This window comes from Uranotaenia lowii, chromosome 1 (assembly GCF_029784155.1).
Source record: "Uranotaenia lowii strain MFRU-FL chromosome 1, ASM2978415v1, whole genome shotgun sequence".
Classification (NCBI taxonomy): domain Eukaryota; kingdom Metazoa; phylum Arthropoda; class Insecta; order Diptera; family Culicidae; genus Uranotaenia; species Uranotaenia lowii.
This window is the reverse complement of record NC_073691.1, coordinates 65377830-65389908: the sequence shown is the minus strand read 5'-3', so window position 1 is coordinate 65389908 and position 12079 is coordinate 65377830. Positions and strand designations below refer to the sequence as shown.

Genomic DNA, 12079 nt, shown 5'->3' with positions numbered 1-12079 from the left:
AAAACAAGATCGATTTTGTTGAAAAAAGTATCAATCCACCAAACTGTCCGGATTTTCGTCCCATCGAGAAATATTGGGCAATAGTTAAGGACAAACTGAAGAAATGTGGCAGAACCATGAAAAAACCCGCTCAAATGGAAAAGTGGTGGAACAAGATTGCGAATGAGGTTACCAGTACTGCCGTTCTAAGCAAGAATGTCCCATGTGACTTTTGGGTCATTTTCACTATTTTGCTGGAAACGGTCTCTTTTAGTGTTAACTTTCGAATAAAAACATAAACAAGTATACTTTGTTCTGAACTTATACGGAATTTTCATCAAGGTGTTTGTCTCTATGTTGATAGTTCTCCGCAAGAATGTCACACTAGAGAAAATTCTATAAAAAATGCAAAATTTATCAAAAAAATTGCCTTAAGATGAGTTCAAACTGTTGAATTTAACGTTATTCACTGAAAAGAACACTAAAATAGAGGGTAGAGGAGGAGCGAGAAGCCTTGAGTATTTTATTCAGAGAAATTTTCACTAAACACTTTTCGGTAGGCACTACTTACAGGATCCATACTCAACTATACATTTTTATTAACAAAGAGAAACGTATTTCTCAAATTACGGTTTAGCATGAGTTTTTGGGAAAAAATAAACTACGCAAGCTTTTAAAATGATAGAAAAATTGTAGCCGTGTGACAGTTTTTCGTAGAACAAGCATCGGCATGCGTTCTGATTCTACGCAAAAGTGTCAAAAGTTCGAAAATTCATCCGAAAAGCTGACGAATGATTGTTATGTATTTTTTTTTTACTTTTGTTGTACATTATTTCTTTGCGGAGAAATGATCTGTTTTATCCGACCAGATCCTATGTGAAACAGACTTTAGAATAAGACGAAATACAAACGTTAATAAATACACGTTTTATAGGCCTTGAGTCTTAAGTATACGAATAATCAAGCGTCTCTTGCGGCAACAGATAATCAAAACCTTCCTGTGAATTGAAATCTAAAAAAAAAACTGTAAAACCTTTTTAAAGGTTAAATGGAGTCATTTTTGAGGATTTCAATAAAATTGACTGGTAAATGATCAGTTAAAAAAAGTGACAAAGCTATTTAAAGATGACCAATTTCCAGCCATGTGAAACCGCAATTTGAAATCTGAATTCTGGGTTCTGAATTCTGAGGTTAAATTATAAACATAACTTCCGGACCTGAATCCTGAATATGAGTTGTAAATCTGAAATCCTACTTCTGAATTTTGAATCTGATTTCTGAATCTGTTTTTTTAATCTGAATTCTGGATCTTTTTATTTTTTAGGCTTAATTTATTGGGGGATTAACCAGCAGTTTTCACCCTCCAAAAAGTCAAATCAAAATATCATTCAGTTCAAATTTCACTTATTTGTTCCTAACTCACATTACATTTAAAAAAACATGTTCTTACCAAGCCTCGAACCCGAGCTCCCCGCTTGAAAGTTGAGATCCATACTTGTTGCCCTATATGAACATCATGAGTAGGCAACGATTTTACTCGATGTGATGATTTTCTTTTAAACGACTTTCACGTTCTTTATTTCTACTTAATTCCCACTTTCAAGCTGTTAAAAAGTTGCTCCGGAACTTAATGTGTACTTCATATAGTTGTTTCCCAAGTAACGATGTGTTTATTTATGCAAACACGTGTTGAAGTTCGAAAAAAGTAGATTTTAGCTTTTAAATCTACTTCAAAGTTTCTATAATACGAAGTTGCTTTTGAACGCCCGTTGGAACTAATTAAAAACTTTCAAGTTTACAAAATAGTACAACAGAGACTTTTTACGAACTATTGAGCTGTACAAAAAGACTTGCAACCCTTTGATAGCTACTTGATTTTGAAAAAAAAATGAGAAGTACGTAACAAGTAGATTGTTTTTCTTCATACATACTTTAAAGTTCCCAAAAAGTAGAAACAGAAACCAAAACAGTACTTTAAAGCTTTTTTTGAGTATTGGCTGAACTTGATAAAGAATGAAGTTCCATGGAACTCGAAAAAGCATTTTGAACAGCAAAAAAGTTCCACAGAACTTTTGTACAGCTATATATGAACTTATTAGTTCGTTCTTCAAGTGATATTCGAACTTTTGGTTGCTTGGGGAGCTTCTGGTCCTACCCCTTCTTCGATGCCCATCTGGATTCCAGTCAAGCGCCTCTCTGCAAATCTCGTTTTCATCTCTTCGCAGCGTGTGCCAAACCCATCTCCACTTACGTTCCCGAATCTCGATTTCTAGCGCCTTTTGTTGACACCGGCGATGAAGTTCCACGTTTGAGATCCATTTGCTAGGCTACCGTGCGCGGATAATACTCCGCAGGCAGCGATTCACAAAAACTTGCAGTTTTTGCGTCGTCACCGCAAATGTGCACCAAGTTTCACACCCATACAACAATACGGATTCGATGTTTGAGTTGAAGAATAGGATTTTAGTTCGTAGAGAGATCTGGCGTGACCGCCAGATGTTTCGGCAACTCGCAAACGCAAATCGGACTTTTCTGATCCGGGTTTCGATGTCTTACTTGATACCACCATCAATAAATATCAATAAAAGAATAAATTCAAACACATTATCAATAATCAATAATAAATTTTGAGCAAATATATACTTTTCCATCTAAAAACTAACAATTTTTCAACAATAAAATCTTTTATATGTTTTGAAATTTAAAAAAAAAACAAATTGACCAACTCTGGTCTAGGCGTAATACACAGCATCTCCCAAGCTAACTTCACCGGACTTTCTGAGCCCCAAATGAATTCCGAAAGCAGGGGACTCGCCAAGAGATGGGATTTTACGGTACCTAAAACGATAAAACCAAAAATCGTTAGCCATAAATTGAAAATATTTTTTTTAGTGAAAACTCTTACCCCTTCAAAGTTTTCAGTGGTTGACCCTGCGGGTTGCTGACACCCTTCTCCGGATCGATATTGGTGAAAACACAGCGCAAACACGGCTTCACATATTTGAAAACAGTGTTGCCGATCTTAACCCAGCGCCAGTTATCTTCCGCATATGCCGGAGGTCCTTTGACCACGAAATTCGGCCGGAACTGCAAAGCCGTAACTCGATGATCCAAACGGGTGTTCAAATCTTCCACGGTAGCCGTATTGAACAACATGTAGCTTGTCTCGTCATGCAAGGCACCGGAATCTGTTCCCGAAATTTTACGGCTAGTTTTTTCTAGCGGGTAAAACACCAACCGGCAACCTTCGTCCTTCTCTAGAATGTATCTTGAGAACCATTTAGCTACTTCATCGCCGCAGTCAACTGCCGGAACCGAATCTCCCCAGACAATTCCTTTCCCGCGCTTGGCGTCGAATAGCGACTTTACGTCGATTGAAATGTCATCCATTCCGGGTGCAGCCAAGGTCAGCGTAGTATATCCGTCATCGAATGTCGGTTGGATCAGCACCATTTTCGGTTTCTGACGAGCCGTCATCCATTTTCCTTCAGTATTTGTTACCATAAAAATGCGATCCCTCAGTAGATTCCGTTGTGGGCCTAAATCGGAGCACCCGATACGACTAACCTTAATTGGCGCGCACGATTTGATTGGAAACACATAGATTTCGTTGACTTCACCAGCCCTGCGCCATTGTTTCGGGGGAATGTTGTCCAGATGTCGCTTTATGCAGTAGGCTGTGGCTCCAGTCACTGCCAACGTCCCAATCCCGGCTGCCACAACCGTAGCCTGCTTCGACAGACTGGCGGTGCTGAATTCTTCAATAAGTCCTGCAAGACAGGATAAAGGAACATTTAGTCAGCTATCCCAACAACCGATTAACTTTAAACCGATACACTTACTCGAGAACATAGTTGAACGCGTAACTGAATGAACTGAGCTTGTCCCCACGAATAATCACATCAACGTCTTACTTACTTCTCGCAAATGCTAAGTATACCTTCTACTCACGACGATGATAAACGTTCGTCCCAATCATGGAGCAACAAGTGATAAGCCAAGTGTGTGTGTCTGTCTGTCCAGCGCGAATCTTATTTTTTTGCAATGAGGATTCTTCTATATTAAAAGTCACAGAGATTCGATGAGGAAGATTGCCGATGCCACCCAGTAACGTTGGGGATTGTTTTTATCAATATTCCTAACTCCCGGTCGCTCGTTCGTTTTTGACGCTTATAAATGTGTATATTCATTATTTTTATTTATTCGCACATCCTCGAAGACGTCGTCGTCGTCGTCGTCGACCGGCATACACTGCCAGACGATGTTTCCTATTCCATTCCCAACCCAACACTCGAGTCGGAAAGTAGTGCCTTCTTGTAAAAACTGCGCAGCGACGGCATCCAGATGATTGTTTAATTTTAATTACTGGAGTGCACCCGTGTAGGCAAATTAGAGTGTCAGTGGCGAATAACAAAAAAAGTATTCGCAGCAGTTGTGCTCTCCATTTGAATAATTACAGTGAAAACTGAAGGAAACACTTGTTTGTAACTCCAGCCAACGTTTAATTGCCAACATTTAAGTACAGGCCAAAGTAGGGTTTATACTTCAAAGATGCTTCGAAAACCCGGTAAAAATCTTTAAGTTGAATTCTCCTGGACACAGAGGGGTCAAAGTCTCACACTACATACATATGTACCTACATGTACGTATTCTTCAATAAAATTCTTCAAGCCAAAAATGCTTAGCTTACTACGTAAATAGGGAGTTGCTTTTATGCAAAACTGTCCCATGTGCTAGTGAGGGCGATTGGAATTTCAACCAGTTTTCTTGGTATACATTTTGATTCCTCTGAAGGTGGAATTAATTCTTCAGGTAACGAATGACTACAAAAATACATACACACAAAACTTTCGAGGCCGGAAATTAGCAAAATTTTGCTCAAATTTGACCAGCTAAAAAGTTAGCAATGAAATTAGCAAAAAAAAATTACAGAAAATTTAGCAAAATAGCAAGAAGTGTCCTGGCTTAATGTTTACTAATTTTATAGTAAAAAAAACTGTGTTTGCTAAAATGTTAGCAAAAAAATTTTACCCCAAAAATGTGCTGGAATTTTAGTAAAAATAATGTTTTTGAAATATCCGTTGATGGCCTATTGTGATCTTTCAACTAAGAAATTAAAAATATTATTTGATTTATTTACTTTTTATTTATTATCTTAACTTTACGCTGATTGAAGAGGGTGGATGGGATGCCTTTAAGTCGGAATTACTCGCCGAAACAGTCAAAGATGGTGTTCTCTGAAAAATCTGCTTCGGTTCACGGTACCCTAAAAATAAAAACATAAATAAATATAATTAAATAACCTAAAAATCACACTTCTTACTTTTGTCTTCGTTTTCAATTGAGTGTCAGGTTGTCCACCGTTAAACTCCGCACAACCCGCTTGTTATTATTTCAGCCCCAACCGAGGCACAAGACCGAATCATTAAGGTGCTTGCCTGTATTATGATTGTGTAGTATGAAGTATCCGAATTGTGCTTCAAATTTATAAACCAGAAATTATGTTTTAGATTCAATCAAAAATCTATTTTCAGAGGAAATACTTATTTCATATTTCAGGTTATTTTTTTCGAAATAACTAAGTTAAAATTTGAAAGATTTCGGCGTGCATAAATATATATTTTGGTCGAAGTGATTTTTTGTATCGAATCATCCAACAAAAAATCGTTTTAGGAACGCCCTGTTATTTAAAATCATCGTATCAAATGATGAAAAATTTAATATTCTATTCATTTTTTTCTAAATCGATATTGGCACATTGCTCAACTCACCTTACAGTCAGTCCACCAAAACTATCTGAAAACCTGGGTCTTTAAATTCGAAAACCTGAAAACATTAGAAAAAAATGTTTCTTTCATATTTATTTTTATTTTTAAGTTCTTTCGAAATTACTTACCGATATCAAACGCTGTTCGATATCTGAGCGAGTCCAAATTCAAAGAAGCTTCTTTACATGGCTGCTTCGGAGTTGGTCCTTGAAAAAAGAGGTTTCGGAAGAGATACTTTCGTTCCGTAGGCGCAGCTGTAATTAAACAAAAAAAAACTTAAAATAAACAAGAAACTTTGAAACCCTCTAAAACACTATTTTTGTACGTTTTTTTTTTTGCATCGAGCAATTTCGCAAAACTGTATGGGCCAAAAGAATTTTGAACACGAACGCAGATCGAAAAGAAATTAAAAAAAAAACAGGGACTTTATCTAAAGTTTAGTGGTACTCACTGCAAAATCATTTGTTTTCACGATCCCGGGTCCAGTGGTTTCTATTCAGCTGCACTCGAAACAACATTCTGCCGGCCTTATCCAAAAACATGCGTCTTTCCGGCTTCAATCTGAGCATGAATCAGCTCCGGATCAGGCTACCGCTTTTTCGGTTTTGGATTTTCCGAGCAAACATGCGCCCTTAACAACCGGACAGTTGTGCCCATAGTCAAGCGGTCTGCGTACAGAACAATCGGAAGCCATTCTATTCCACGGTGCTTCTCAATTTTTTTCAACAGGTAAACTCATCCAATTTAAATAGGCCACAACCGGTTACAAATAGTAAAATCTAAAAAAAAAACAAACAAAAACCCATAATTTTATAACGTTCAAACTTTTTCAACTTTAAAACTTACCAACAACTATTGCGAGATCGGGCAAACTTTTCTCGCTTGCTCAACGCTTCTCGACTAAAGTGGAATTGCCTGTTTCCAGCTGTGCTGTGCTCTTTACCGCAGGCAGACATCACAGAACGTTGACCGGAACACACACTTGGTTAATACCGGAAGATTTCAAATTTTCCACTTTTTTAAGTATCCGGGCAGGCACATCTTGGAACTTATGGTGTTATGAAAGCTGTGGCAAAGGAATTTCGACCGAAATACAATTAAAAACGACCGATTACAACGTATTAAAAAGGACTTATATTTTTCACGTCTAATCGTTTAAAAGTTTGGAGACAAAAGGTAACGTCGGCAGTTCGCCTGTTGAAGACAGGGTTGCCGGTCTGTCAGTTTTTTTAGGAACAAGGCGATAGATTACACAGGTACAGCAAATGATGTAGAGCAACACTCCTCCTTAATCATCGCCAGGTTTTCCAGCTTCGGTGTCCTTCGGTACCAGTCCCATCGATCCAGCAAACTTCAGGTTCTTGACCGATCCCAAAGGTTTTGTCAGCGCATCAGCAATCATTTCTTCGGTACACAGGTATTCCAAGCGGATGCGACCTTTCTCGCATAAATCCTTCACGAACATCTGCTTCGTCTCAATATGTTTCGAACGCTTGGTAATTCTCTCGGAACGTACGAAAGCGATGCACGACTGATTGTCTTCGTACATCACAGATGGGCCTTGCTGTTCTGCGTCAAGATCTGCTAGCAATCGTTGTAGCCACAAAACTTCTTGTGCTGCCTCGCTGAGAGCGATATACTCAGACTCCATTGATGAGAGAGAGACTGAACTTTGTTGCTTGCTTCTCCAGGCTATGGCAGTTCCACCCAAGGTGAAAACGTATCCTGACGTAGATTTCCGGGTTCGTTGATCCCCAGACCAATCCGCGTCCGTATATCCTCGCAATTTCATATCTGCGCCGGTAAATTTCAACGTCCAATCAATAGTACCACGTAAGTATCGAATAACTCGCTTAGCGGCGATCCAATCGGCTTCAGTTGGTTGTGCGACTTTTCTGGCAAGTACGGAGGTCGCAGCTGCTATGTCCGGTCTAGCGTTAACAGACACGTAGAGCAACGATCCTACAAGACTGCGATAGTCGATGTTATTCGGCAATTTCGGACTATCAGCATCCTCTCGTGCGTAAGCGTCCACCATTGGGGTACACGCGGCCTTGGCCTCCCCCAATCCGAACTGCTCGGATACGCGTTGGATGTATCCCTTCAAACATATCCCATAGCGACCATCTACACGGCTTACCTCCAGGCCCAGGAAGTATTTCAGTTCACCTAAACCTGTGGTTTCGAATTGCTTGCCGATCTCTTCATGGATACGATCGATCTCGGCCTCATCTTCACATCCAATAACAACATCATCAACATATAGAATAATGTAAGCTTTCTTACCATTTCGATCAGCTACGTATAGGCAAGGATCAGCCGAACTTGGAGTAGGGGAAGAGGGGGCATAATGCCCACGTTAAGAAGAAAGCCTTGTTTTAGAGTACATTTGAAAAGATTAACTTTAATTTTCGATTGTGTTTGGTAGTTTGATTTATTTTTTGTTTAAATCTGAAAGTCAGAATAACTGGAAGGTCAAAAAAGGCCACAAATTTAATGAAATTTGAAGAGAAGGTTGAAAATTGGATTTCAGATTCAGTAGGGGCATAATGCTCATATGTGTGTACCCAATCGCGCCGTTTAACGTTTAATAAGTGTTTATTGATTCAAGTGCCTCCGAAAGTGTTTGCCAGGTAAAAACACTTCTATTCTACTTCACAGATGGAAAAATGTATTGCTTCGCGCAGTGCTGCCAGATATACTGAAATTCTTGTGAAAAGTTTATCAAATCTATATTAAATTTAGGAGTTTTAAATATATTCGTTTATATTCAAGTTATGTTTTCCAATACTACATATAAATATCTTTAAAATGGTTGTGATGAAACTGCATATGAATTTGAACTAATATAAACCATGCTTTAAGATAAACTGACATGGCGCGTTTTATCCTACCTAGACATGTTTATTAAAAATCGTTCAAAATAACAGAAAAAATAATTGAATAAGGAAATTTTTCGTTTTGCGATGATTTTCAAGACCAATGTATTCATTGTAACAGATGTCGGGTAATTTTTTTTTTTGCCGATAGATGTCGTAATTCCATATGAAAGTCAAGTCACAAATTGCAAGAAATATGGCTTGAAAAATATTTTTGGATTTTGGCAAGGATTTATCGCGTATTTGATGCTAATTTTTTGTACAAAAGGTTTCTACTGTTAATTAGAAGGGAATAACGTACAGAATTCTTAAAATAAGTGTATATCTAGCTAGATTTCGCAGTGGGTCATTTTGCCCACACTGGGCATTATACCCCCAGTTCCCCTAAATCTCATCTGCTTCAGAACGTCATTCATGCGCAAGTTCCAGCATCTGGCTGATTGCCGGAGGCCATACACGCTCTTGTTCAGTCGACATACTAATCCTTCCTTACCAGGTTCTGCATACCCGGGAGGTTGCCGCATGAAAACCTCTTCCGACAATTGACCGTTAAGGTAGGCGGTTTTAACGTCAATGTGCTTCAGTACCATTTTACGATGACTGGCTACAGCTAGCAAGGCGCGAAACGTTGTTTGAGTCGCTACTGGAGCGTACGCTTCCTCAAAATCTACTCCTGGTCGCTGATTGTAGCCTTGGGCTACCAATCGTGCCTTGTACTTGACAGGTTTGCCTTCTGCGTTCCGCTTGATCTTGAATATCCAACGACTTCCGATCACTTTCTTGCCTTTTGGGAGTTTAACAAGATCCCACGTCTTCAGCTTACGATGTGACTCAAGTTCTTCGGTCATTGCTTCGAGCCACTCCTTCTTGTGATCGCTATTCACAGCTTGGCCGTACGTTCCGGGTTCATTCTCCTCCTGAATCCGGACAGCGTTGGTTTCTTCGATAAGCCGGGCAGGCGGCCGACCTTTATTCGCCCGTCCCGAACGTCGCAGGTACTCATCCTCGTTGAAGCCTTCGAAATCCTCTTCTTGCTCGTTAGCAGACTCGAACTCTTCTTCTTCTTCAGGAACGACGTCGTCTTTAGATTCTTCTGGCGGTTTTTCAAACTCAGCAACACCGCTCTCACTTCGACTGATCACTATTTCACTCGTCTGGTTTTGTTCGGATTCACACTTTTGTTTCATTATCTGCCGATTGTCCTCTCGACCACTAAGTTCTTCGAGAAATTTTGCATTACGGCTTACAGTCACAAAATTCGTTTTCGGATCGATAAAGCGATAGGCTTTCTGTCCATCGATCTGTCCATATCCGACAAACACCAGAGGTACACTTTTACAGTCGAGTTTTCTTCTTTTCTGTTCCGGCACTTGCACATACGCCAACGAACCGAATATCTTCAGGTGCTTGTAGCTCGGTTTCTTCCCGTACCAGAACTCGAACGGAGTTCTTCCAGTGGTTGGGCAGGGCAGCAGGTTCAACAAGTAGTTGGCGGTGTTTATAGCCTCACCCCAATACTGTTTGACCATTCCTGCTTCTTGTAGTAAACAACGGGTCATCTCGATCAAGGTTCTGTTCTTCCGTTCGGCCTTGCCGTTTTGTTCCGGACTATACGGCGCCGTCTGCTGAAGTAAAATGCCTTCCTTCTTCAGCATTGCCCTGAACGAGTTGCTAGAATACTCGCCCCCACCATCACAACGGATTATCTTCGGCGTTTTCTCGAATTGCGTTTGAGCCATACTAATGAACTCACGAACTTTACCCTCTGCTTCCGATTTGTATTTAAGCAGGTATACGACGCAATAACCACTATAGTCATCTATCATCGTCATCATGTAACGCTTTCCGCTGGGAGTCGTAGCCTCCATTGGTCCACACAAGTCGGTGTGGATCAAATCTAGCACAGCACTGGTTTTCGATTTCGACACTTTTGGGAACGATGCACGCGACAATTTGGCCTCACAACAGGTGGTACAAACAGACTGAATACCACACTCCGAAATGTTCAAGTCGCTTCCCAATTCTTCGCGAACAATTCGCTGGATATCTTCGAGATGGCGGTGCCCCAACCGACGATGCCATACGTGTTGGCAATCTGCCCGATGTTGTTGACCCACTAACATCGACTTTTCACTTTCCGTTTTCAGATAGTAGAGGTTAGCCACACGAGCACCAGTGGCGATTTCTTTTCCCTCTTTCACTATATTGCACCCATTACTACCGAAAATCACATCGAACCCCTCGTCGGTAATTTTGCTGACCGACAGCAGGCTACTTTTCAGATCCGGTACGAACATAACATTCTTCAGCTTTATGCTCACTTGTTCACCGTTTCCATTCAGACCACTCATTTGCACTTGGCCAACTCCTTCTGAACGCACTTTATTCCCGTCAGCCAAATAAACGGTATCTTTTCGCGAACGATCAACCGATTCTAGTTGCGACACGTCACCAGTCATGTGCGAAGTACAGCCCGAATCCAAATACCATCTTCCGTCCAACTTTCCCGCAGGAACACCAAAACACACTTGCTTTTCTTCTTCAGTGTACACTTTGTTGGCTCTGTGTGGTGGTTTGGACCGCTTATTTTCACCAAATCTTCGCTGTTGATCCGTCTTCAACTTTGGACAGTTGCGCTTATAGTGTCCCGTAGCACCACAGTAATGACACTTAAACTTGGGCTTCGATTCAATCTGCAGTGCCTTCTGCGAATGCCTCTTATTCTCCCCGACACTTTCACCTCGACGTCTCCACTCATCCAGAAGTCGCCCCTTCACAAAGTCTAACGACAACTCTTCTTCTGGGCGCGATTCCAACGACATTATGAGCGAGTTATACGAGTCTGGGAGACTGGAAAGGATGATCGACACTAGCCAATGTTCACTCAAATTCTCACCGACGGCAGCGAGACGACTGCTCAGTAACGCGATGTGAGCCAAATGATCGGTCAAATTTTCACCATCTGACATCCGAAGTGAGATGAGTTCACGAATCAAAAACACTTTTCCGGTCATCGATTTTCTTTCGTGGTATTGGTGCAATGCATCCCACATGGCCTTCGATGATGTCTTCCCCATTATGTGTGGAAGTTGCGAATCTTCCAACGACAATCCGATAATCGATTGTGCCAGCCCGTCGCGCGAAATCCATTCGGCGGATGGCTCCTTCGGTCTGTCTCCGATTATCACGGCGGTCAATCCTTTTTCTTTCAGCACTAGATCGATTTTAAACTTCCATAGAGGCCAGTTATGATCCCCTAGTTTCTCGATCGAAACACGGTCCGCCATTTTGTTTTCCGATGGCGCAACAAATTTTCGCAAGGATGACGCCGAACTTATTTCCCGAAAAATTCGATTTTCGCGGATTAAAACAACTTTCCGATGCCACCAATAGCTGGGCCCATAACCTTATGGTGTTATGAAAGCTGTGGCAAAGGAATTTCGACCGAAATAC

At 40.7% G+C, this 12079-nt stretch overlaps 1 protein-coding gene across 1 annotated transcript; it reads right to left on the bottom strand.

Moving 5' to 3' along the window:
• Window positions 1-2590: 2590 nt before the first annotated feature.
• On the bottom strand, window positions 2591-4202 carry LOC129759268 (mitochondrial amidoxime reducing component 2-like). The gene is made up of 3 exons (XM_055756681.1): window positions 3822-4202; window positions 2885-3749; window positions 2591-2817 (listed from the first exon to the last, which is right to left on the bottom strand). The coding sequence occupies exons 1-3, from the start codon at window positions 3829-3831 to the stop codon at window positions 2712-2714; spliced, it is 981 nt and encodes a 326-aa protein (XP_055612656.1). The 5' UTR covers window positions 3832-4202; the 3' UTR covers window positions 2591-2711.
• Between the last annotated feature and the right edge of the window lie 7877 nt (window positions 4203-12079).

Excerpts from the sequence above, each read along its gene's own strand:
- LOC129759268 (XM_055756681.1), bottom strand. Across the intron at positions 2,818-2,884 it reads CCACTGAAAACTTTGAAGGG|GTACCGTAAAATCCCATCTC; the intron begins GTAAGAGTTTTC and ends TTATCGTTTTAG.